The sequence below is a fragment of the Callospermophilus lateralis genome, chromosome 5, assembly GCF_048772815.1.
Source record: "Callospermophilus lateralis isolate mCalLat2 chromosome 5, mCalLat2.hap1, whole genome shotgun sequence".
Classification (NCBI taxonomy): Eukaryota; Metazoa; Chordata; class Mammalia; order Rodentia; family Sciuridae; genus Callospermophilus; species Callospermophilus lateralis.
The window spans coordinates 132931506-132958119 of record NC_135309.1 but is presented as its reverse complement, the minus strand read 5'-3'; the positions used below and the strand labels follow the sequence as shown (position 1 = coordinate 132958119).

The window sequence follows — 26614 nt, the reverse complement described above, 5'->3', positions numbered from 1 at the left end:
TTCTTCACTGTTCTATAGTTTTCATTGTAGATATATTTCATCCAAGTTCCATTTGTTCCCAGGTATTTTATTTGTTTAATTTTCTTCAAGGCTATTTTTAACGGAATTGTTTCCCTGTTTTATTTTTCAGTGAATTTATTATTGGTGGTTAGAAAAAGTATTTATTTTTGTAAATTGTTTTTATATTCTGCTACTTTGCTGAATTTATCAACTCTAGAAGCCTTCACTTCTGAGGAGTTTTAGGTATCTTCTAAATACAGGATTATATTATTTTCACATAGATATTATTTGACTTTTTTTCTATTTGCATTCCTCCAATATTCTTCTATTTTCTCATTATTTTGTATGAAATTTTAACAACTCTTCTAAATAGGAGTGATGAAGAGGACTTCCTTGTCTCATTCACAACACTTTTTAAAGATAATTATCCTTTGGGTCTTTATATGCTCTTTTGTTTATTTTCAGTTTTTTTTTTGTTGTTGTTGTTGTTTAGTTTTTGAATACAGTTCATATCATAAATAGGAAGGGTCTAACAGTTAAATATCCAAATTAGGTTATTTAGTTTTCTTTGTTCCATTAATTATGAATTTTAAATAACTTATTGTTTTTCCTTTTTTCAATGGTATAATTTTTAAATTTCCTAATTTATTGTCAATTTAATTTTTAAAGAGATATCATATTTTATATGCCCACCATTAAAATATGATAGAAGGAATTTAGGACATATTAGATTTGAATATTAGTTTGATAACCATACATTTTTAGATTACAATTGGAACCACAGATAAAATCCCTCTTCCTACAGTTTTTGTATAGAATGGAAGTAGAGACCTAAATTATTGAAAATACTATTTTTCGAGAAGAAAGTGAATAAAATTTGAATTGAAACTGAAATTCACCTGTTAGAAATAGGATTTTAGAACCAGGGAAGGACTATGTTCTGAAAGTCCAGGTAGGGCCTCACTTGTCAATATTGTCCAGATAAATCCTGTTGCATGTGCAGGAGAAAGTAGGTAAAGTAATATTAATTGAAATCAATCTAATTTGGTGACATAAGAATGGATAAATTATGACAAATTATTATAATCAAATATACTATTAAAATTAATACATTAGCTTTGGTTGTGACTCAGTGGTAGAGTATTCACCATGGCATGTGTGAGGTACTGGGTTTGATTCTCATCACCACAAAATAAATAAATAAACAAATAAATAAATATTTTGTGTCCAGCTACAACTAACAAAATATTTTAAAAAAATAATACATTAAAAAACATATTAGGGGCTGGGGATGTGGCTCAAGTGGTAGCGCGCTCGCCTGGCATGCGTGCGACCCGGGTTCGATTTTCAGCACCACGTACAAACAAAGATGTTGTGTCCGCTGATAACTAAAAAATAAATATAAAAAAAAAATTCTCTCTCTCTCTCTCTCTCTCTCTCTCTCTCCTCTCTCACTCTCTCTTTAAAAAAAAAACATATTATCTTAGATATATCCCAAATTACCATGAAGAGTAAAATAAACAATATGGAAAAATACACGATAAATATAAATCTAAAACATCCAAACTATTTCATTCCAGTATATTTTTTGTAAGCATGTGTAAATTTATATTTATTTATTTACTTATTTATTTATGTGTTGCTGAGGATCTAATCCAGGGCCTCAGGCTTGTAAGGCAAGCACTCTACTACTAAGCCACAATCCCAGCCCCAAGCATTCGTAAATTAATATTTAAAATATTTTCAAAACACTCATTCTTTGGGAAAATGAACTGAGAAATTGCCCATGGCAATAGATCATTTACAACGTCATTTATGCCATAATTTTTAAAAAATAATATTTGAAGCAGATACATGAATATAGAAGTTTCATAATATTAATGCATATTTTTTTATAGTTTTTTTCTTAATTTGGAAATGTACCAAAGTGAAAGTTATAAGAAGGGAAACTTTCAAGAATAAAGATGTAATGCAATCATGTTTGTTTTGAGTTTTCATTTTTAATTTTCTTAAACATTACACAAAGGATAAGAGGATAACAAGAATTAAAAAGAATCTGCTGAACTTATCAAATCATTTGCAACTATAGCAGGGCTGTGTATAATTTGATTACTGTCGAATTGCAAATTATTCTTATTTCATCACTTGAAACAGATGGAAATTATTATATAACAATTTATTTTGGTAAGAAATATACATATGGTTTAGCTTTGGTTCAGGTTTATGAGTTTCCAATGTAAATGTTAGCAGTTGCTGAGGTCTTATCCAACCTTGGTTGAAGTGGAGCTCATTTCTGTTTCCAACTTACTAACATGATTTTTGGCAAGCATCAGTCAATTGCTAGATGGGTCCCTCCAAAAAGCCACATCAAAATAGGACAGCAGGCTTCCCCAAGAAAGATATCCAAGGTAGAGTAAGAGAGAGGATACTCATGAGACAAGCCACGAAATTACTGTAACCAAAGATGGAGTTGCTATTCCATTATTTTGCAATACTTAGTTCATTGAAAATGAGTCACTGTATTCAGCATTCAACAGGAAGGAATTACTCATGGTCATGAATAACAGGATGGAGAGAAAATCAGAGGGCCTCTTTACAGGATGCCTAGTAAATTGGATACATAATTTAAAATTTATGAATGTTCAACTCTATGGAAATTGTATAAAATACTGACCTGAATATAGTTTATTTTCTATAATAGATTATAGTTAATGGAGAAGATTTGATATATCCAATTCTTAAAAAAATATATTTTTCCTGGTACATGAATCATATTGTAGGATTTAGCCTAAATGCTTTTTGGGCCATCAATTTTGTATTACTTATTTGAACTCTTTTCACAAACAACTTTATAAAAATAACCTGCTTTATAATGCCACCACTATAACAATTCTGTGGTACTTTCATTTGTTCCTGTTTTCTAAGACTTCTTTTGTTTCCAAGTGTCAATACCCTATATAAAGTAGCTGACTGTTTTGGGGGAGGTTTAAGGAATTATGTAAAATTCTGGTTTCATTGGACCTTAGAATTTTTGGCATGCAAGGACTTATCTCACTCTGTTCTCTCTAATACAATAAATTTCAGAAGATCTGTACTACTTTACTTTGTAATAATATATCTATATTATCTTTTCAACAAATATTGACCTATTTTACAGGTGTTTTTTAGGCATCTCTTGATATTTTTAAGGTCGGTGTAAACCAATATGACAATTCTTTGGAACAGATTGTCCTTAAATTTGATTATTCAACATGAAAATTGGAAGCAGTCATTGAAAAACAACTTCTTCCAATATACCATAGCTTTTATAGCAAAGAGTGAGAAGTTCTTTTTAGTCCCAGTTCAAACAGTTCTGTGGATATGTGCCCTTTGAATAAGCTGCCTAAGCTGCAGCTGTCAAATAGGAGAAGACAGAATGCAATAAAAGGTTGAATCACATGTTCTTACCTGTTAGTTAACTGTGTCATTAAGGGTTGTACTTTTGTCAATATGCTATGTTCTGATAAAACCATATGATTAACGTCAAGGAATAATGTATTTCATGTATTTTAGAAATTATATATTTGTTGGGAGTGCTAAATTAAAAACTAATATATTCTTTTCTTACTTGACATTAAGATTAATTTTGTCACCAAGTACCTTCAATACTAAATAAAAAGAGAAAAAATATTTGTTAAATGTTTAGTAAGCAAATTCACAAAAGAGTAAAACCTTAATGTGCAAATATTTGCATTTTAAAACATGTAATTTTATCTTTAGAAGCAAATAAGTCTTTGAATCCATGATCACAAAGTGTTTTTCTACTTGTTTGTCTCTAAATTTCCTTAATCTGTGTTTTGCAATTTTCAGTGCAAAAGTCTTGCTTCCTTACTTAGTTAAGCTTATTACTAAGTACTTTTCTCTTTTTAGTACCATTTATTTTAGTTAGAATTTAGAATGCCCACCAAAGGCTCATGTGTTGAAGATTTAGTAATAATGAAACAATGTTCAGAGATGGCACTTCTGGGAAATGATGGAATCATGAGGAGATGGTGGAAACTACAGAGACTGGGGGCAGTTGTACCAAATGGCTCTTGGGTTGAAAGTTTGTTCCCCAGTGCAGCAATGTTCAGAGTTGTAGTGTTTGGGAAGTAATTTGGATCTTGAGAACTCTGGCCTTATCAGTTGGTTGTTAATAATTTGAATGTATTATTGGGAGGTTGGAGGGCATGATCAAAATCAACAGGGCATAATTTTGAAGGGCATAACTTTTCCCCAGCCTCTCCCTCCTTCTTTGTACTCAGTTTCCCAAGCTGCCAGGAGAGGAACACCCTTCTGCCATGTTGTTCTGCTTTACCTCAGGCCCAAAACAATGGAGTCCACTGATATTTGCCTATAACCTCTGAAACAATGAACCCAAATAAATATTTCCTCCTTTAAGTTGCTTTTTGTGTGGAATATTTTTAATCACACTGGTTAATCTATACCACTATCCCTAGTTCTTTATTTTATTCTTTTTCAGCTACATATGATAGTAGAGTATGTTTTGACATATTTATGCACACATGGAGCATATCTTATTTAGAATCTCAGTCTTATGGTTATGTATGATGTGAAGATTCATTATGGTGTATTCACATATGTACATAGGAATGTTTATCATGGCTATTAAAAGCTAACATACTGAAAATAAGATTCTTTTCCTAATCTTCATTGTTTTGAAGAAATACAATTAATTTTCTGTATTTATGTCCTGATATTTTACTTAATTTTTGGTTCAAACAGATGTTTGTTCATTTTGTGGAGTATTCTGGGTTTTCTATATATAATGTCATGCCATTCACAAACATTGACTTCTATTCTGATTTGGATGTCTTTTATTTCTTTTACTTGCCTACTGGCTTTAGCTAAAGTTACATTGAAGAAGTAATTATGTTGAAGAGAAAAGGTGAAAGTGGGCATCTTTGAGTTGTTCCCTTCTTAGTAGAAAAACATTACACAAATATGATGCTATCTGTGGATTATATGATACAGCACACCAACTTTGGGCATTTATCCAAAGGAATTTAAAATAGATTCTCAAAGATATTATCACCCCCATGTCCATTAAGGCACTATTCACAAAAGCCAAAATGTAGAAATAATATACAAGTCAACAGACAGACTAGTGAATAGAGTTAATAGAAAAATACCATTCATACACATAATAAAATATTATTCAGGTTTTAACCACAGGAAATCCTGCAATTTGTGTCTGTATGAATAAACATAAAAGGTGCTAGGGGAAGTGATATAAGCTAGTCAAGGCAGCACAAATATTCCATGATTACAATTAAATGAGCCTTCTAAAATAGGCTCATCTGACCAAAGAACAGTGTTGTGATTGTCATTCAATGCAGAGGGGAAATGGGCAGTTATTAATCAAGACTTATAACTTCTAGAGATCTGCAGTTTAATATTGTGCTTTAAAAATGCTGTATTTCACACTTTAAATTTTGTTTAGGCTAAATTTCATGTTAGATGTCCTTAACATAATTTTAAAAAAGAAAACTGCATATATTAAATAGATGTAACTTAATTTTACTATCAGGCCATATCTAATGAATGATTTTCAGACAAAAATTATTTTCATTGAAGAAATACGTTTATCAGTCTACAGTCTAATGTTATTCTTCTATATTGCTGAAATAATGTTAATTTATTCTTGGATGAAATACTTTATCAAATTGCATTTGAATTCAAACTTTGTTATTTATGTTATTCTTTTGGATTTGCAACCCAGTGCTTTAATGAATAGATTTCTAACTTATTGGTAGAAAGTTTTAAAAAAATATGATCACCACACTTTTATAACCATTTATTGTTCATAAATGGTTTTACTGTTCATAAATGGTTTTGACAAAAAGTCCTAGTCAATATTTATTATCAGGAAAATCCTTAACAAATTCTTGATATTGCTGATTATCAGACAACTTTATAGAAATTAATAGATTTACTATTTCTGACTACAGAAGATAAACTTTTGAAACTATTAGTACTTTATAAATACTACCTTATATGGCATAAGTATGTACTTTCTCATTCTTCAACTTGATCATCAATTTAATTTTAATTTTAATAGATATTATATTTGTGACTATTATAAAGTTATGTCAAATAATTTCAAGAGGTTGATTTATATGTAAAAAAAACATATAAATGTATTAATTATCTTTGTCATGGCTTATGTATTGCACTAAATGATTATAAACTTATAATATTACTTTTCTTCTCCCCTTCATTTTTCTGTTTAATTCTCACATTCCTAAACTTTTATATTTGAACTTTACATGCTATATGAGGGGGAGAAATAAATTGGAATTGCACTAATAGCTTACTAAATTGATTTTTGTTCAATATGAAACTGGAAACTTAACTACTCTATTTTTCTGTCATTTAAAGATAGACAGCAAATAAGATATTGTATGTTAAGGTATGCAGGCTCTTTTCATGTAAAATATTTTCCATATATCTTAAAGTTCATATAAACCTAGTATTTAATTACTAACTAGTAAACTAATATTTTAAATTCTGAAAATGATTTGTGTATTTCCTAGTTTAATATTTATTTGAATTCATAATTTAAATTTTGTAATCTTTTCTTTTAAGATGACTTTATGAACATTATTTTTAATATGAAATATTTTCCAGAGCACTATCAACTATATGTTCCTGAATCAGCTCAAGTTGGCTCAGCTGTTGGGAAAATCAAGGCAAATGATGCTGATACTGGCTCCAATGCTGACATGACCTACTCCATTGTGAATGGTGACGGTGTTGGGGTATTCTCCATCTCCACTGACAAAGACACCAGAGAAGGAATCCTTTCCTTAAAGAAGGTAAAATAACATACATGTCGTGATTCACACAAATCACTAATCTTTCAAAGAATGGAAATTTGCCAGAGGTATGAATAAGCCATGTATTTTCTCTTTGTAATATAACTACATTTTAATTATGGTAGTGTCTAAAGCTTTGGATCCTCTCTCAGAAAGCATACTTTGATAAAAGGAGAAGTCTGATGCAGAGTATTCTTGGACTATGTCTCTCCTTACCTTTGCTGTGTTTCTCATTGCTCAAGTCTACCTGAATTGTCCCAGTGATACCAATCAAAAAATAAGTATAATTCATTTCAACTAAATATAAAGGGTTAAAAATGTCAAAATAAAGCCAGGATGATTCTGTAATAACAAAAATGGGCAGCTTCCATGGCATTCATGTATCAGTTAAAAAAAAAAACATAACTGTAAATAATCTTAGAAGTAAAACTAAGAATTTATCAAAATATTTGAGTGAACTACCTAAATAATATAAACACTCATAGAAATCTTATTTTAAAAATGATACCTTGTTCTGATCTTAAAAATTCAGATGTAATTTCAAGGACAATAATAACTTTTATTTTCTGAATCAACTGTTCTAATGTGTGTGATAGGACAGGAAACCGAGTGTGCTAACTTACATGCCACACTGAATACTTTGTATGAAATTTGGAGATACAAACCCACTGGATTACATTAAAACTTACTATTTTTATTAATGCTGTTAATGTTCAATAGAAAACTTGAATGGCAAAATACATACCTGAATGATATTTAGCTTTTAAATGTCTTTGGCATTCAATTGTGAGATTCTTTCCCCATCAATGTTTAGCTTTTCCAGTGTCTACAAGGTTTTTGTGCCTTTTATTTTTTCCAGCATTTATCTTGTACTTTTGACATATAGAATATTTGCCTCTATTCTGTTTCTTCTCCTCTATCTCATTGTATTTCCAAATACAGTAAATTCTTGATATATAACTATTTTTCCTTCTGTTTGTTTTCTCTTGTTACATTTTTTTCCAAAATGCTGCATAAATTAATGAGAAGATCTCTAACTCATATGTTTTTTGTTTTCAAATAATACATATTTGTGTAAAATATTTTAGAACTTTCAGATAAAAGCTTTATCATGAATTCTAGCTCTGTTATTCCTCATAAAGAGGTTTTTCTGATTAATACAAAACTAGTGTTTGCTAACACCCATTAAAGACACAGCCTTCTGCTTGATTTTCATGGAGTCATGAAGTCCGTGTCAGTGAAACCATTAACTTGATCCTCTAGACTTATTTTGTTTCTAAGAATCTGGCATTAAGAACAAAACTACTACCTTTTGCTATTAAGAGTACATAAGTCTCTTCTCTTTAAAACCTTACAGTGGAATATACACAATTTGAAGAAAAAAATTCAAGTGTATTTTCTATTGCCTTGTGTTCCTCTCTTCATGTATATTCATATCTTAATTTAGCAATACAGGAAAACTGAGATCCCGAATTTGTCTATCTATCTACCTATCTATCTATCTATCTATCTATCTCTATCTCTAACTCTATCTCTATCTCTATCTCCCTCTTAATTTTCTTCAGTAGGGCTGCAATATTCAGCATTTTAATAAGTACTCCAAATGATGCTATTGTAGAATGTGTTTGAACACCAGTTGATAAATTGGTACCATAAAGTTATTTGTATTGTGTTAACTATTTTCAATGCTTCTCCTAGTGATTATGTTGTTATATTGACTTAAGATTGAACCTTTACTAGTGGTGGAAAAAGAATAAAAAGCAAGAATATGGAAAGAAAAAGAGGGGAAACATACCACCTCCTTTAGGAAGCTTTGCAGTAAATGACAGAGAGAGGTTTTGAAGGCAGTAGATGAATTTGGTGGGACAAAGATTTTAATTTTAAGAAGAGAGACTGAAAACAGACAGCAGTGATGCCAACAGGAGAATAATTGATTTAAAAGGATGCCCTGGAGGTAGAGATTATCCTAAATGGAATCTTGATCACAGGTGGATGAAAACAGCTCATTTATGACAGTTTCTTTCCTACACTGAGACAACTGAGGGACAGGAAGAAGAAGGCAATGGATACAGGGAAGTGTGGATGATATAGCTGGAGAATGTGGAGTGTTTTTCTTGTCTTGTAAGTCCTATTACCTTATGAAATAGGAAATAACATACAATTATAAAAACTGAGCAGGGTGGTGAATAGCTTGTCTATATTCAAGATCTGTAGTACATGTAAACATTGGAGCATTGTAAAAAGTGGGAAGATCTTCCTATATGCAGAGCAACAGTCAATCTAATGGCTGTCAGAAAAAAAATGAAATTGGAACTATGCACATGTGTGCACATGTATTTAATTAACATGCTTCATTCCGTTTTGCACCCACTCACAATGGATATTTTCAAGAAGAAATGTTTTCAATTGAGCAATAAGTACTGATGATGTTTTGAGAACAACCCCAGTAACTCAGGAGGCTAAGACAGGAGGATTCCAAGTTCTAGGCCAGTCTCTGCGGTTCAGCAAGAACCTGTCCAAAATTTAAAAAAATAGTAATAATAATAAAAAATTGGGGATGGATGTAGTTCAGTGGCAAAGAATTCCTTGGTTCAATCTCCAGTGTGAAAAAAAAAAGAAAAATAAAGAAAAATAAACTATAAAATCAGTGCATTTTACCCTTCAAGAGGGACTGATACGGATGGCAGGAGAAGGATAAAATCATCCTTAAAACCTGTTTCTTATTTAATCTCTAAGGCAGCTCAGTTTAGTCAGCAAGGCAGAAAGCTAATCTCAAAGATCAGAACCTGAACTACTCTATAAACCAGCCATCAGGGGCACCTGCACATCCATGTCCGCATCATTCCCTCATCAGAAAATTGCCAAGTGGAATTCTCTGATGCATGACGTGATACATTGTAAATACACTCTGGTAACTTTCATTCATTGTTTAATGGAGCCTGACTGGGTGGAAAGGTGAAGAAAGATAAGGATGAATGCAAGTTGATGTGCTCTGTCCTCTGACATCCTCTGTTGCTCGGGATGGATTTCTCTACCACAGTCTCTCTCAGAATCCCTTTTTATGGTTCCTTTATCAATTTGCATCCTTTATTGCAGTTGTTCTAAATATTAACTCTTTTATTTCAAGACTCTAATTTACCCTGTCCCTTTTTAGTGAATACCATTTGTACTGCCACTTTCCTTTCCCTAGCTTATTCAATTGCTCATACAATGTTTATTAATTTAACTCAAAATACTACTGTTGTGATTTATGTCAAGAAAGTACTAAGAGATACAAACTTTACTGTGGAAACAAAAGGAAATCTTAATCTTACCATTTATATCTATGACTTCATCCAATTCTTTGAAACTTCACTTATTTTAAAAATTTACTAGGTGATTCTGAAAAATAGATAAAATAAGGTGAAAGGATGGCCGAAGCTATGTCTGACTCATAATCATTCTACCACATCAGATTCTCCTTTGTTATCTCTCTCTTTCTCTATCCCACAGTCACTGGGATTACAGTGTGTGTCTGTTGTCTGGTTAACATTAATCTTGTTGTGTGTGGAGTGGGGTAGGGACTGGGGGCTGAACCCAGGGGCCCCCCTGCTTGCTTGACAGGTTCCCTAACTCTGACCCATATTCACAGCCCAAAGCACGTTTTTCTTACACTTTCCATGCCACTCCAATTGGTCCTTTTGTTGGCCTTTCTATTCCATGTCATCAACCACCTGGATGCACAGGAAGAAGAAAATCCCCTCTGTCTGTTCAATCACATATGCTTGATTTCCTCATGTTTCTGTTAATCTATTTCCCCTTCATTTTTGGGAAGCAGCAGGTTCCTTTATGCTTCACAGTTCAAGTTAAATACTGTTCGTGTAAGGTGTATTTCCAGGTGTATTTCTGTCAGGAATCTCCTTTGAACCCTCTTTTTTGTTTCATATATCATAGTATGCATTATCATAATTTTTCACTGTACACAAAATGAAATTCTTTATCCCCAGCAAAGATTCTGCTTCTGATAGAATAAGACATTTTGTCATTAATTCACTCTAAATTACCTGTACTGAAAATGCATTCTTGCCTATAACAGGTGTTAAAAATTGCTAAAGACATGTACTGTGTATTTTTTTAAAGTTATAATATATTGTGTAAAAGACCATTATATCATTTCATTTTACAAATAATTTGAGATTAACCATAAGAGTAAACAAATGTTAGAAATACATTTTTAAAAATTTAAATTCAAAATAACTATGGGTAAATGGAAGAAAGATTAATAGAGGAAAGGGAACTAGAGATGGGAGAGGGAATGGGAAGGAGATGTGTTGTGATCTGCATTAAACAAGATATATTCCATGCTTGTATAATTATGGCAAAATGGATTCTACTGTCATGTGTAAGTAAAAAGAACCATATAATTTGAATAATTTCTAAGGGAAAAGCATGAAATATGTTCAACTATACCCATATTAGACTATCCCAAATACCAATTTTTTTTTGGTCTTTCAGATTTTGATTATTGAGGTTTTCATTGTTATCTCCTTGTTTGCTTTGAGTTCCAAAAAAAGATCAGGCTCTTGTTTGCTATTGGTTTTTAAAACTCTTGGACTGTGAACAAGGAGCAAAAATTAAGGCATCCTACCCACTGGATGTATGGATTTCTAATTCGAATGCACTGTAAAATAGGAACATTTATTAGAGAATTTACTATTGAAAAAGTTTTTCAGGCTTATTTTTATATTTTTAAATTCTAACATTTGAAATGTTATTCTGTATTATGGTTTGGATGTGAAGTTTCCCCCTAAAGCTCCTGTGTGAGACAAGGAATGAAGGTTTAGAGGAGAAATGAGTGGATTATGAGAGCCTTAACTCAATCAGTGAATCCCTGATGGGTAACTGAAGGTGAGTAGGGTGTGGCCAGAGAAGGTGGGGGGACTGAGGGTGTGTCTTCAGGCTACATATTTTGTATCTGGTGAATGGAGTCTCTCTTTCTCTCTCTCTCTCTCTCTCTCTCTCTCTCTCTCTCTCTCTCTCTCTCTCTCTCTCTCTCCCCCACCCCCTTCCTGCCTACTTTCTGAGCCACTTTCCTCCACCACACTCCTCACTTTGAGCCCCAAGAAAGGGACCTGGTTATTATAGATAGAGACCTTTGAAACTTTGAGAACCAAATAAACTTTTCTCCTCTAAAAGTGTTCTTATACAGTTTTTTGATCAGAGCAGCAAAAGTGATGACTAAAACATTCAGCTTATCTAGAGGCTATGGAGAGAAGAATCCAAATTTCAATGCAGTGAAATTCATCACTGTTTTCCTAATGACTTTTGACAGGGAATCGTATTAGGCAAATTTTGTTTATGCTATTTCATCTATAGGCATGACTATTGTCAATTGTTTTAAAATCATATATTTTTACAATATAATTTATTGTATTAGCTGTAAACAAATGTCTTGATGAAACATCCTGACGAATTTAATCTATATATCTATGGCTCTTGGTATGCATTTACATATATGAAGCCATTTAAATTTTTAATATAAAGCATATATATAGAAATGAACATACACATATCCACTGGTATACAATTATACAAACATAATATATAGTATATTAATATACTTTATACATAATGTGAGATATACTTAAGTTATTTGAATTGAAAGATCTTTGCATTCATTTTCCCATGATTAATTGACAGTAAATATGTTAAAATGTTTTCTTATATTTTCTACATTAATTTTAATCTGTATCATTATCCTTGCAGTTATACACTATGAATGAGTCTACACTATTTTCCAAAGAGAAATTTATAGAAAGAAAGCTTATGTATATGTTCTGGTCTTCAAAGAATGTCTGGTATCTAGCAAAGACAGCAGAAAAGAACCACAAAATATACCATAGTTAAAAGAGTCCAGGCAGAAAAAAATAAATTTATCTAATTTTTCTTGTTTTTGTAAAAAACACCATGATTTAAAATAACCATTTGATAAGTTTTATCATTAATATGACACTTTTGTATGAAAATGTTGATATGGACCCTATCAATTGCACTCCCTTCCTGTATCTGAAAATCTAAATGGAGATATAGCCCAGAGGTCAGATAAAAAAAGAGATCAATAGTCTCTTTCTTTTCACATAGATGAACAGAAATTTGCATCCTCTTTGAAATTCAAGAAGAATGGAATCATTGAGCAACTTGGCTGAGCAATCATTTCTGGGTCCTGTACTTTTGCTGGTTATATAGCTCCACAGAAGAAATACACTACAGTAGCTTAATAAAGAATAAAAGGGATTAATGAGAAACAATTAAAAAGCCTTAAATATGTACAACTGGTTGGAAAAAGATTGATGGAAGAGTTGATAACTATCTATAGTAATATTAAATGGATTAATATCAAAGAGTCAGAGTATGGCTTTATAAGTGAGAAAGACCAATGATATGTAAAAGTAATTACTAGGAGTAATAGGATGAAATTAGAAAACTAATATCTAAGATAAAAATTGGGTTCAACTCATTGACAATGAGCTGTTAAATTAGGAAAATGAGCAGTAGATAAAGAAAAGTAAGGGAAGCCCAATTTCCTGGGGAAGTTAAAATTATGCCAAGACAAGCATTTTCAGCAAAGACTGAGTGGATAAAAGATTTTGCCCAAATAGCATTTCAGTTCTTAGCTCTGTGAGTCTGTGAATTAAAGAAATTGTAGAGGTACTCAGAGTTGTGATTAGGAGAATTAATAAAATTTTGATTCATTTTTAATTTAAGAGAATACTTGGGAAAATAAAACATAAAGACATTTTTAATAATATGAATATTATATGCTGTTAAAATATATTTATTGTATTCATCAAACTGGACTGTTATTTCACATCACTTATTTGTTAATTAAATTTTCAGCAGCATAACCTAGTGTTTAAGGATATAAATTACATCACTATAGTCTTTGGCCTCTGGAAGTTTCTTAACTTCACTGTACCTCAGTTTCTTCATTTATAAATGGAGAAAAATTACACATTAGTGAGATATTGTGATGATCAAAAAGTTAAATTATATTAATTATTTAGGGAACATGCAGCTGTTAACTATTCCTTTTTAAAATATGGACTTGTTCATCCTTCAATATAATAATGTTCCTCTATTCTCTAAATACAGCTATCTTTGAGATTCCAAAAATGTTATTAATCACCCTTTGTAAACTAGGAATTATTCTAGATACTTGAAATGTGAAGATGAATTAGATGATACTCTTTTCTTGAAGAAAACTGCCTAAACATGAAATATTATTATAATACAAGATGTCAAGTGCTAATGTTATAGGTTGACTTAAATTGTATGAGCTCAGATATATGAGTACCAAATTTTCAAAGGCAGTAGAAGGTCAGGGAAATCCTTGCATGGGAGATCATTTTTAAAGAGCTATACAGCATGTGGAACAATAGCTACCAGATACTCAAGAAAATAAATGGGAGGCAAGGATTTTGTAACCAGCCAGATTGCCTTTGAATATGGAAAATGCAAGCATATAATACTGAACATTAAAAATGGGGGCTCGGGATGTGGCTCATGTGGTAGCGCGCTCACCTGGCATGCGTGTGGCCCGGGTTCGATCCTCAGCACCACATACAAACAAAGATGCTGTGTCTGCCGAAAACAAAAAAATAAATAATAAAATTCCCTCTCTCTCTCTCTCTCTCTCTCTCTCTCTCTCTCTCTCTCTCTCTCTTTAAAAAAAATGAGGACATTTTATTGGGAAGTACATTATCTCACCAAGATACTCACCACGACTTGTGGGTACTAAAAGAAAATGAAGATCAGTAACACTGATTATGATTATCATCACAATCAGGGAGGTGATCAGAATATGGAGTATACAGCCCTCAAAGTGTAGAAAGAATACCACTTTTAATAAAGAGTAAGATTAAAAGTGAGATGATGCATTTATTATTTTATTGGAAATAGCTAGGAATGAAAGAATATAAATCAGAGCCCATGAGTCTATATTAGATCTCCAAGAATACATAATAGTACACAAGTAAAGATTGTTTAAAAAATCATGTTATTAATGTATAAAGAAAATTAGAAAAAATATATTTTGTTTTATTTGCTAGATAGTGTATTGTATAAATATTTACTATTAAAATACTCATAGTAAATACTATTAATGAAGCATATTACATAAATTTATAAGAATAGAGGTAGTAAGTAGAAAAAAAATAAATATTTCTCAATGCAAGAAATATCCAGAGAACTTCATAAAACAAAGCCAGAGACATCTATAACATAGAAATTAAGAGTATAAGTAAAGAAATATAAATAGAAATAATAGATAAAACTTTAATGACCACCATGATAGAAATAAATCAAACCAAAGTCATAAAAAGAATGCCTCTTTACCATCCTAACATGAGAAATTCATTATTAGTATGCAATATACATAAACTACCTGTTCAATCCATAGACATTATTTATAAAGCAGAAATCACAATACATGCAAGGAGATTTGTCTAGCAAAAGCTTGATAGAAGGAGTTGTATTTCACTGATTTCAATTCATGACAGATAAAATGTTTTAACAATTTGAATAATTTCATAATGTTATTAATAGGGAGCTAATATGAACCAATCTTTGCATTCTGAAGATGCATATTTTTTCTAGGATGCATGAGATATTTAGAAAAATTGATAAAATATTAGTTTTTAAAACTATCAAAATAAAGGTCCAAACCAAAATAAAACTGAAATAGTCTTTTCCAAATGCTCTCAGCAAAATATAATGCAACTAAAAACCTGGGGTGGGGGATGATCAGAAAACAAACATTTCTTCACCTGGAAATGTAACATTTACTACAACAACAGTCCTTTTCTGTAAGAATACAAAAAAATATGCTATATGTTCATATGAATAAGGCACAATGGAACTAACATGCACATTTGTTTGTTCCTCAATACAAAAAGTAAAGTGCATCCAAACACAAAATTTATACAAAAGTTTAATGAGAAATCCCCATACTGCTTTCCAAACAGGTTGCAACAATTTGCAGTCCTACCAGCAGTATATAAGTGTACCTTTATTCCCCGCATCCTTGCCAACATTTATTGTTACTTATATTCTTGATAGCTGCCATTCTGACTGAAGTGAGAATGAATATCAATGTAATGATAATTTGCATTTCTCTAATTGCAACAGATATTGAACATGTTTGCATAAGTTTGTATCATTTCTTCTGTGAAGTGCCTGTTCCATTTCTTTACCCATTTAGTGAGTGGGTTATTTAGGGGTTTCATGTGTGTGTGTGAGTGTGTGTGTGTGTGTTAAGTTTTTTGAGTTCCTTAAGTATCCTGAAAATTAATGTTTTATCTGAGGTACAGGTAGAAAAAATTTTCTCCCATTCTGAAGGCTCTCTCTTCTCACTCTTAGTTGTTTCCTTTTCTGTGAAAAAGCTTTTTAGTTTGATGCCAACCCATTTATTGGTTATTGATTTTATTAAGGAATTTGGTTCCTGAGCTGATATGTTGGAGTACTGGGCCAAACTTTTCTTTTAGTATGTGCATACAGGTTTCTGGTCTAATATTTGGGTCCTTGATCCACTTTGAGCTGAGTTTTGTGCAGGGTGAGAGATAAAAGTCAAATTTTATTCTATTACATATGGATTTTCAGTTTTCCCAGAAGTTTCCAGTATTTCCAGAGTGGTTGCACCAATAAGAATAAAATAGCAGTACATTAGACAATGGGGAAATGGAGGAAACGGGCGGGGGGGATAAGCAAAGGAAAGATAGTAGAAAGAATCTGAGAGTTTTTCCATGTACATGTATGAAAATAACACAGTGAATCCCACTACCATGTATATCCATAAGAGTGGGACTTTAACTAGAATAAAATATATTCCATGCTTTTATAGTTATATCAAACTGGATTGTGCTGTCATATAAAGTAAAAAGAAACAATTACTTTAAAAAATGAAAAAGAACATGCCTGGAAATTACAGGATAGAAATTAAGTACTCCTGAGAGTTCATTCTTACTTGTAAATGTATTGAGAAAAATAAATAAAAGAAGTGCAAAATTAAATATATGAATAAAATAGGAAAATTGAAAACAGAAAATGAATTAATAATTACAAAAGGAGGTTAGGAAACAGAAAACAGATTAAAAATAAGCTTTAATATTATTAAGAAACATTAAAAAATGCCAGAAAATAATCATCTAGAAAATGCTAAAAATGTAGCATAATATTTTAAAACTATACACAAATAAATTTCATGTAAAACATATTATGGGAGGGAAATTGCTAAGAGCAAATTGAAAAAAAATACAAATCCTTATAAATTGATTTCCATATATAAGAATGAGAAATTTGTGATTGAATGTCCTTTCAAAACAGACCAGCAAGAAGTTTCACTTAAGAATTTCAATCAAAACTGAAAGAGCAAATAATTCCAATACACTGCCCATTGCACCAAAGAGGTAACAATAACTTCAATACTATGTAAACCTTTCAGCACACCAAGAAAAATAAAAAATTCTGCTGCATTTTTAATGACATGAATAAATACACCTTTCTTTCTGGGGATGCTTTATCAAATGACCACCTACAGTGTCTTGAAACGATAGACATAGTTCACTTCAAAGTTCTGGAGGCTGGACTGAACTTTTCCCCATGAACCCTAAGGAAGCATCCTTTCCCTCATTTTTTCATCTTCTGTAGGCTCAGGGAATTATTTGAGTCATGGTCATATCACTCCTCTCTCTGCATGTGTGTTCAAATTATCTCATCAAATTATTTCTGCCAAATATCCCTCTGCCTCATTTATCAGGATTTTTTGTCACTGCATTTAGCATCTACATGTATAATCCAAAATAAGCTCTTCCTGTCCTTTGTGCTCTGTAACACAATTGCATAATTGATGCACTCACTATAGGTTCACTATAGTCTGCCTTTGGCTCCTCAAAATGTATGTTATTCTTGTAAGTACAATAGCATCACTCATCTTAACTTCTCTGCAAGTCCTAAGGGATTAAAAATCAATTTTATAAGTTGAAAATCTTATCTAAATATCATTGACAAAAACATTTAAATCTCATCATTAGAATCAAGTAGGTGAAACTGAATGGTTTCTACCTGGGACTAAAGTCTTTATCTGTGAATCTGTGAACTTAGATAACAAGTTATCTGCTTCCAAAGAATAATGATCAGAGAGACATAACAGAATAGCTATAGATGCTGATATTTGAATATGGACAAAATGGAGAAATAAAGGATTCTCCAACTCCAAGCAAGTGTAAAATCCAATAGGAAAAATTCTGCTAGGTTTCAGGCTTAAGAATAACCCTCTAAGCCTTCTGTCTTTGCCCTTAGACCAGAAGTCTGCTAAGCACTGGCTCTGTACTGTGCATTAATTCCTTTTGATTTAATTCTGCCTTGGAAGAAATCTTTGTCACACATAGTTGCAAAGCTGGGATTTCTAAGCAAACCTGAAATCTTATCTTGCAAGTTGCTGAATTATAAAACAAGTAGAATGTCAGCAATACGGGGATGATTCCTTCTCAGGAAGACCAGAACAGCCAAAGAAACTCAAGGATTCTCCTGTAGATTCTCCTGTAGAGAGAGAGAACAGACTTATCAAATTCATGAATTCTTGCTTTCTGAATGTAAAGAGGATGAATTTCTTCTGCTTGAATCCATTTCCTTTGTGGTACTTTGTTATGACAGACCTAGGAAACTAATACTATACTATTAACACAAAATAACTATAAACCAATAAATACTGAGCAAACTAATTTATCACTGAAAGAAGGAGCGGACAAGGCTCATCGTTGGAGAAGTGCCCGTTTATTGAAGAATAGCTCTGCATATTTATAGAGCCGGGGCGGTTTGACAGTTATGACAGTTTGGCACGGGGCACTTTCTGGTTGGTGCGTAAGGATCATGAGAGTCAGCAGGGCTATTCTGATTGATGGGTAAGAATCATGAGAGTCAGCAGGGCTAACCATTGGATGGCTCTTCTCGGGGGATGGGGAAGTTAGTCTTTGGAGCTAGGGCGACTGCCAACATTTCCCCCTCTGTTATTAAATGAGAATGGGCGACCACTCATTCTGGCTGCTTCCTGCTGAGATGGGGTGGCGTGGGAGAATCAGAGAGGAGGGAAGTAAGGAGCCCCCACAGGAGGGCAGAGAAGACTGGTATAACTTCAGGAACCAGATCAATGGAGGTTCCTTCCCACCACAGATCCATGATGATGTCAGCCCATTCGGCATAGGTATCATCAGTAGCCAGGAGTTGGTAATTCCTGAGGAGAAGCTGGTTAAAAGCATGATTAGAAATTTTATCCACCTGAGTCTGAATGAACTTTATGATAAAGGGAAGGAACAGGCACAGGGAGTTTTTATAGCCCAAATCTAATGGGGTGTCTGGGTCTGCAAGCTCCCTTGTTGGCACAAGGGGGGTTAAGTGTTCAACCTTGAGTGGGGGTTGAATGTTCAGCCTTGAGTGAGGGCTTGGGCGTTTGGGCTTGAAGCAAACAGGTGATAAAGAACCAGACAGAGGGTTTGAGAAGCCAGGTTGTCCTGCAGCTAAGTTGTTTGGCCAGCCTGTCCTCCACCTAACACCCCCAATTCCACTCTTCTAGCTCCCTCCCCTCTCTATTAAGGCTGCTCTTATTGACCATCAAACTCTCTCCTACCTGGGTGTCTCTGAAACCAGCTTGTTTCTCTCTTTACCTTTCTCTGGCCCTTGGAGCACTGTTGCCAGCTTTATTCCCTAGTCTTGTCTCTCTTCACACAAAGAAGGCACAGCTTTGTAATAAAGAAGGCAACTTCTCCCATGCTCTGAATGAAGGTGGCCAAGGGAGGATGGTGGCCCATTGTTAACAAATTTCCCTTTGAGAGCAGTCAGATCTCTCCAGGTTTTACATGAAACACCTAAACGTTAAATACTGATACTTGAAATTCTTACAAAACTGGGAGGGTAAACAAAACACACATGTTCCTCCTTAGGCCCAGAAGGCAACTGGTAAAGTGCTTTCTTATGATAAAGATAGTTCACACTTTTTCAGGGGTCACCATGCTCCGGACACCTAAGTGGTTTGTCCGAAGGACAACACATAATGGTCCCACTACCGGCCAGATTCAAGCAAGTGTGTGTGGGGGTCTGGCTGGAGGGGGCCCTTAGGGTCACTTGCCTTGAATCTCCAGACATAGGGAAAAGAGAGGACCCAAGAGGGGCCAGAAATGAGGGGCAGCATTGACAAGAGTACTTAATGACAGGTGAGGATCCTTGGCTCTTCTGGTGAAGGTGTAGGAGTGCCGGGCTTAAGCCTGGAAATATGAATCCATGGAGTAAGTTGGTTATTAGGTAGTTTGAGTTTGGCCACTGACGGTGTGCACATAATTACCTGAGCAGGGCCCTTCCATTTTGGTTTTAAAGGGGGCTTTTTCCCCAGTGGGCAATAGTAAATAAGTTGACCAGGTGTTAAGGAGGTAGGGTTTTAAGAGAGAGTGGGGTCAGGAAAGAGTCAGTCTTGATAGTGCCAGAGTTCAGAGCGTAGATGGAAGAGGAGGGGCAGGGCATAGGTTTTGGAGATGGGTAGGGGTTTTGTAGGCAATCTGGGAGGAACGAGGGGACGGCCATACATGACTTTGAAAGGTGAGAGATTAGAAGGCTTCTTTGGCAAGGCTCTAATGCACAATAAAGCCAAGGGGAGCACCTTTACCCAGTCCAGGCTTAATTTCAAGGTGAGCTTGATGAGGGTCTCTTTAAGGGACTGATTGGTCCTTTCAACCTTTCCAGAAGCCTGGGGGTGGTAAGGGCAATGGAAATGCCACGGGAGTGATAGCGGGTGAGCCAGTCCCTGAGTTATCTGCGAGGTGAATTCTGGGCCATTGTCTGATTGAATAGAAGTGGGCATCCCAAAACAGCGGATTATGTGAGTAAGCAACAGATCAAATACCTTAGAGGCCCACATGTTAGAAGTAAGAAAGGCTTCAACCCATCCTGAAAAAGTATCTACCATCTTCTTGTATGAAGATATTTTATGTTTTTTACTCGGAGCATGTTGGTGAAATCAATCTGCCAGTCTACAGCTGGAGTATGACTGTGGGCCTGATGAGAAGGGAAAGGTTTAGGTTTTAATGGAGTATTGGTATTGGTTTTCTGGCAGATCTGACAAGCGGAAGTAATCTGTTGTAGGAGGGTCTTATCGCGTGCGGAAAGGGTGAAAAAGGAGTGAAGGAAAGTAGTGAGACTTTGTGGACTAGAATGGAATAGAGAGTGAAGAAACTGGAAGATTTGTTATGGATATTTGGGCCAATCCCCGGTGGTAATGAAGAGAAGCGGAGAGGAGGTAAAGCTCTGTAAGGCGGCTGATCTAACCACTTGATTGGCCTTGGAATTCCCCATAGTAGTAAGGGAGGATTCAGTTTGATGGGCCTTGCAATGGATTATTCCCGGTTGGGAAGGCAGCCTGGAGGCTCATAGTGGGCCAGAAATAAGTGTGGAATTAATGACTGCCATCCCTCTGGGGGTCAATAGCCCCCTTTCTTTCCAAATGTCTGCATGGGAGATCAGGATGTGGAAGACGTATTTGGAATCTGTTTATAGGGGGAGGGTTTTTCCCTCCGCTAGCTCGAATGCCCTTCTGGCAGCTATGAGTTCAGCTTGTTGGTTGGTGGTATTGGGTGGGAGAGGTTTTGCCTCTATGATGGATGAGAGGGAAATGACAGCATATCCCGCCACTTTAACCCCTTCGTGTATAAAGGAACTACCATCTGAGAACCAGACAAGGTCCGAAGAGGGCAGGGGTCTCTCAGAAATGGTGGTAGGGTAGGGTAAAATTGTCTCTATTACCTCCAGGCATTTGTGGATGGGATCTTGAGAGAGAGAAGATGGGAGGAGGGAGGCAGGGTTTAATGGAGAGCAGGACTGAAAAGAGATGGAGGGATTTTCAAGGAATGAGACAAGGAGGGATAGAACCCTGGAAGGAGGAAGTGACTGTAGCCCCTTGTAAGTGAGGAAATCCTTTAGATGGTGAGGAGATGAGATGGTTAGCGGGAAGCCAAAGGTAAGCTTGTGTGCTTCTTTCTGGAGGTCATGGCCCGCTGCTAGGGCTCTGAGGCATGGGGGCCAGCCCCTGATGGTGGGGTCGAGCTGTTTGGATAGGTAGGCCACTGGTGCAAATGTGGGGCCATATTCCTGACCCAGAACGCCCAGATTTTGTCCCTGTTTTACATGTACATAGAGGGTGAAGTGTTGGGAGAGATCGGGAAAATGCAGGTTAGGTGCCCGGAGGAGGGCCTTTTTAAGGATTATAAAGGACTTCCCTATCGCTGAGGGTAGAGGTTCATCTTGGGGGCCCTTGGCCAGATTATATAGCAGCCTGGCAAGGAGGGAGAAATTAGGAATCCAGGCCCTGAAGTACCCAGTCAAACCCAAGAAGGAGAGTATGTCTTCTTTGGTCTTTGGTGTAAGTATAGACACAATAAGCTGTTTTCTGTCTACTGTAATGGCCTTTTTCCCTTGAGATATAGAGAACCCTATATATGTGACCTCTTTACATGCTATTTGGGCCTTTTGTGGAGAGGCCCGATATCCCTTTAAGGCCAAGAAATTAAGTAGGAGAACTGTGTCATCTGTTGAGTGCCCTTTGGACGGGCTACAGAGGAGAAGATAATCAACATACTGTAAGAGGGTGGATTGGGGCACTGGGAGTGAAAAGATTGGAGGTCAGAGGCCAAGGTTTGTCCAAAGAGGTGTGGACTATCTCGAAATCCCTGAGGAAGGACAGTCCAGGTTAGTTATTGAGAATGTCTGGTGGTGGGATCTGTCCAGGTAAAGGCAAAAAGATCTTGTGATTCGGGGGCAAGGGGAATGGAGAAGAAAGCATTCTTTAAATCTATGACAGAGAAGTGGGTGGCAGTGTGGGGGATCTGAGACAGCAGAGTGTATGAGTTGGGAACCAAAGGATGTATGGGCCTAATGGAGGTGTTGATGAGTCGTAAGTCCTGAACTAAGCGATAGGACCCGTTGGGCTTTCTTCCACTAGTATGGGAGTATTGTAAGGGGAATGAGCAGGACGGAGGTACCCCTTGCTAAGAAGGTCCTGAATAATAGGTTGTAGGACTAGAAGAGCTTTTGTGGACAGGGGGTATTGAGCTTGATTAGGGAAGGTGTTAGGATCTTTGAAATGAATGTTAACTGGTGGGCAGGAAACGGTGGAGGGGGTGTGGGTATCCCATACAATTGGGTCAACTAGGTTCATAGGGAAAGGGTCCTTTTTCATGTCAGTCTCACAAGTGGAGAAGAATTCCAGTCTACTGCCAAAAGGGCCAGAAAAGATGAACAGGCTGATTCTGGGGCCTGACTGATGCCAGGAGCCCAGATGTCGATTGTTGTATTAAATTTAGAGAGGATATCTCCGCCGAGCAAAGGAACTGGACATTGGGGCATAACTAGGAACATCTGAGAGAATGAGAAATTGTCTATGAAACAGAGTAATAGGGAAGTCTTTCTTGGATAGGTGGTCTTTCCTCCTACCCTGACAATAGGAGAGGTGGACAGCACTGTTTGCCCCCAGAATTCTGTCAGGACTGAGAAGGTAGCCCCAGTGTCAAGGAGAAAGTCAACCTTGCACTCATCCACCTGAATCCACACCCTGGTTTCTTGTTTATTAATCATTACGGCCGGGGACAAGGATCCAGGGCTCTGTCAGTCTTTGATTGCTATGACCAGAAGGTCAGAGGGTTCCCTAGCTATAGGCTTCCTATGGAATCTAGGACACTCAGAGCCCCAATGACCTTGTTGTTGACATTTAGGGCATGGGTTACTTGGAGTGCGTGGTGCCCTGGCCCAATGTCCCTCCTTGCCACACTTGGAGCAGGGGCCCGGGGGGTTTTCGGTAATGGGTTGTGAACCGAGGAAGCACCTTGCAGGACCTGGGCGAGCATCTGAAACTTATTGTGTTCCACCTTGTGCTTGCAGCACTCTATTTCCTCATCCTGGTTGTGAAAAACCATGAGGGCTACTGCCAAGATCTCAGTCTGGGGGGTGGCAGGGCCTTGTTCGAGCTTTTTTAGTTTGGCCTGGATGTTGGGGTAGCTCTGCAAGAGGAAATATGTCATAAGGACATGACGGCACATCTGGGGTTTCAGGATCTAGGTTAGTATACTGCTGAAGGGCTTTCGTAAGCCAATCCAGAAATTCTGATTGGGTTTCCTCTCACTTTTGAATAATCTCTTGTAATTTTTGGAAATTGACAGCCTTACATGCCGCTTTTTGAGCCCAGCAATAATACATGTGGCGAATCGGTCCCTACTCTGTATGCCAGCTTGTGTATTATAATCCCAGCCAGAAGTTTGATCTGGGGCAGCAAGTGGCCTCGGAGGGTGATTGGGATTAACTTGGTGAATTTCATCCGCATGGGCTCTGGCAAGTTCCCAGACTCTGGTATGTTCCTCAAGAAGGAGAGTATTAGCCAATAACATACATATATCATGGTGAGTGTGGCTATAATCCAGGAATACCCATTGCAACTCTCTTATGTAAGTGGTGGGATCTGCGGTGAATGAGCACAACCTTCCCTCGTGTTGCATGAGGTCATTCATAGAGAATGGGACATGTACCAGGATAATGCCCTCAGGTCCAGCAACCTCTCTTAAGGGGGCCATGGTTTGTGGGACTAGGGAGCAGGACCTAGTTTGGGGGGGACTAAAGGTGTCATGGGAGTAGGGGGAGCCAACGTAGGAGGTCGGTAGGGAAGGGGTTCATCTGCCGAAGTGAAAGAAGGGTCAGTAGGGTTATTAAGGTAAGAGCATAGATTGGGGTAAGAACAAAAAAGAGAAAAAACCTCAACATAGGGGATCTCCTTCCACTTTTACGAGTGCTCGAAGAAGTTAAACAGATCTCTGAGAATTGCGGGATCTAGGGATTCTCTAGGGAGCCATTGACTTTGATTGTCCAATTGATAGTAAGGCCAATCTTGAGGGCAGAATTTCATGAGAGTTTTGGGATTTATATCAGAAGTGAGGGATAGCCAATTCAGATTAGCCAGGAGGCATTTTAAGGGGAAGTCTGCAGGGAGGGAAGAAAAGGCCCCCATAATGGTCCCTAAGAAGGAAGTGGGAAGGTGGGAAGGGTCTGGACTGGAACAGAATGGATGAGCCTCCACACAGGCATCCCTGCAAGGAGAGCTCGACCAATATGACTTGAGAGAGTTGGGGCGGGGCCGGGAGGATGGTTGAGTTGTCATCCAAGAGTCCAGCCGGCAGGCCAGAAAAGCCAGAAGTCACGGACCACCTGGCACCAGTTTTTTTGTTTTTTGTTGTTTTTTTTTTTTTTTTAGGTCAGGAGAGGGACAAGGGTGGTTAAAGAGAGAGACGGAGGAGTGCCTGTTCTTCCACCCCTCAGGACCTCCTGCTCATGAACCGAATTCCAGAGAGTCCACGGTGACCATGAAGGTCATGGAGGGGTGTGTTCTCTCCTCCAGATTGGGTGTCAGAGGTTTGCCAGATGATCACAATCAAAGCCCCTGTGTATAGCCCATCTGAAGTTGGATACCCGATAGGGGACCTCACTTACTGAAGAGCCAGTGTTGTGTGAGTAGTAGCAGCTCTCGAAAGAGTGGACAAGGATGGCAATCCTTGAGAGAGGGGGCCCTCAAGCAGCAAGGAATTCCCCCTCCTGGGTTTTGGCACCGATGAAAGCATCAGCAAACAAGGCTTGTCATCAGAGAAGTGCCCATTTATTGAGGAACAGCTCTGCATATTTATAGAGCCAGGGCGGTTTGGCAGTTATGACAGTTTGTCAGGGGGCACTTTCTGATTGGTGGGTAAGGATCATGAGAGTCAGCGGGGCTCACCATTGGGCAGCTCTTCTCGGGGGATGGGAAAGTTAGTCTTTGGAGCCAGGGTGACTCACAACAATCACGATCTGTCAACATTCTAAGCACAATTCCAAGCACCTTTCCAGTAAAACAAAGCATATCACAAGTGGGATTAATTGAAAATGTTTGGAGAGTTTAATAGTAAGGAAAAAAAAATATTAGGATGAATCATACAAAAGAAGTTTATATGTGTTATAAAAATTGATGTCAGCAATGTCGTATACAAAATGATAATTTTGAATTTTTATATGTTAGGAGTTACTGATATATATTCAAGTCATATTTGCTAGTCATTTCCTTCTTTCCTGACATAAGAGCCTTATCACCAACTATGAGCATCTTGACTTTGAATATTGGAATGTGAATATCATAGATAAAATACAGGACACCTAGTTAAATTCTAATTTTAAATAAACAACAAATAAATGCTTTATATAACTATGTCTTCATAATTAACAAACATTACACTAAAATTATTTAGGAATTCTGAATAAAATATAATTGGGTATTATGAAATATGGCAACACTAATCATATTCTTGCAAGTTTGAAAATCAATGATGTAACTTTTTTATTAAATCACATAGAACTTGTACCATAACTGTTTTGTCCAGAGTATTAAATCTGGGGCAAATTCTATAAGAATTTGATCCTATTTTGGAAATATTTTTTCATAAATATTAATGTTGGATTAGTTATTTCTATAATTCTCTTCTTTGATATCATATTTCTTATTTTAAATACCAATTGTTAGTATATACTTGAGATTTCTAAAGTAAGAAGTATCATAATTCTTAAATTTTGTAAAATGGGATGAACTTTATTCAATTAATCATGCCCCAGTCATCAATAAATATCTTGAAACAAAATCTATGTACAAAATAATTATAAACAACTTACCAAGAACT

General features: G+C 36.0%; 1 protein-coding gene across 4 annotated transcripts in view; it reads left to right on the top strand.

Moving 5' to 3' along the window:
- Window positions 1-26614, top strand: part of Cdh18 (cadherin 18) — a 302844-nt gene that overhangs the window by 202877 nt on the left and 73353 nt on the right. For all 4 annotated transcript variants that reach the window (XM_076856171.2, XM_076856174.2, XM_076856173.2 and 1 more), the window contains one exon: window positions 6670-6857. In XM_076856171.2, coding sequence (XP_076712286.1) covers window positions 6670-6857 — 188 coding nt within the window. The remainder of the gene's footprint in view (window positions 1-6669; window positions 6858-26614) is intronic.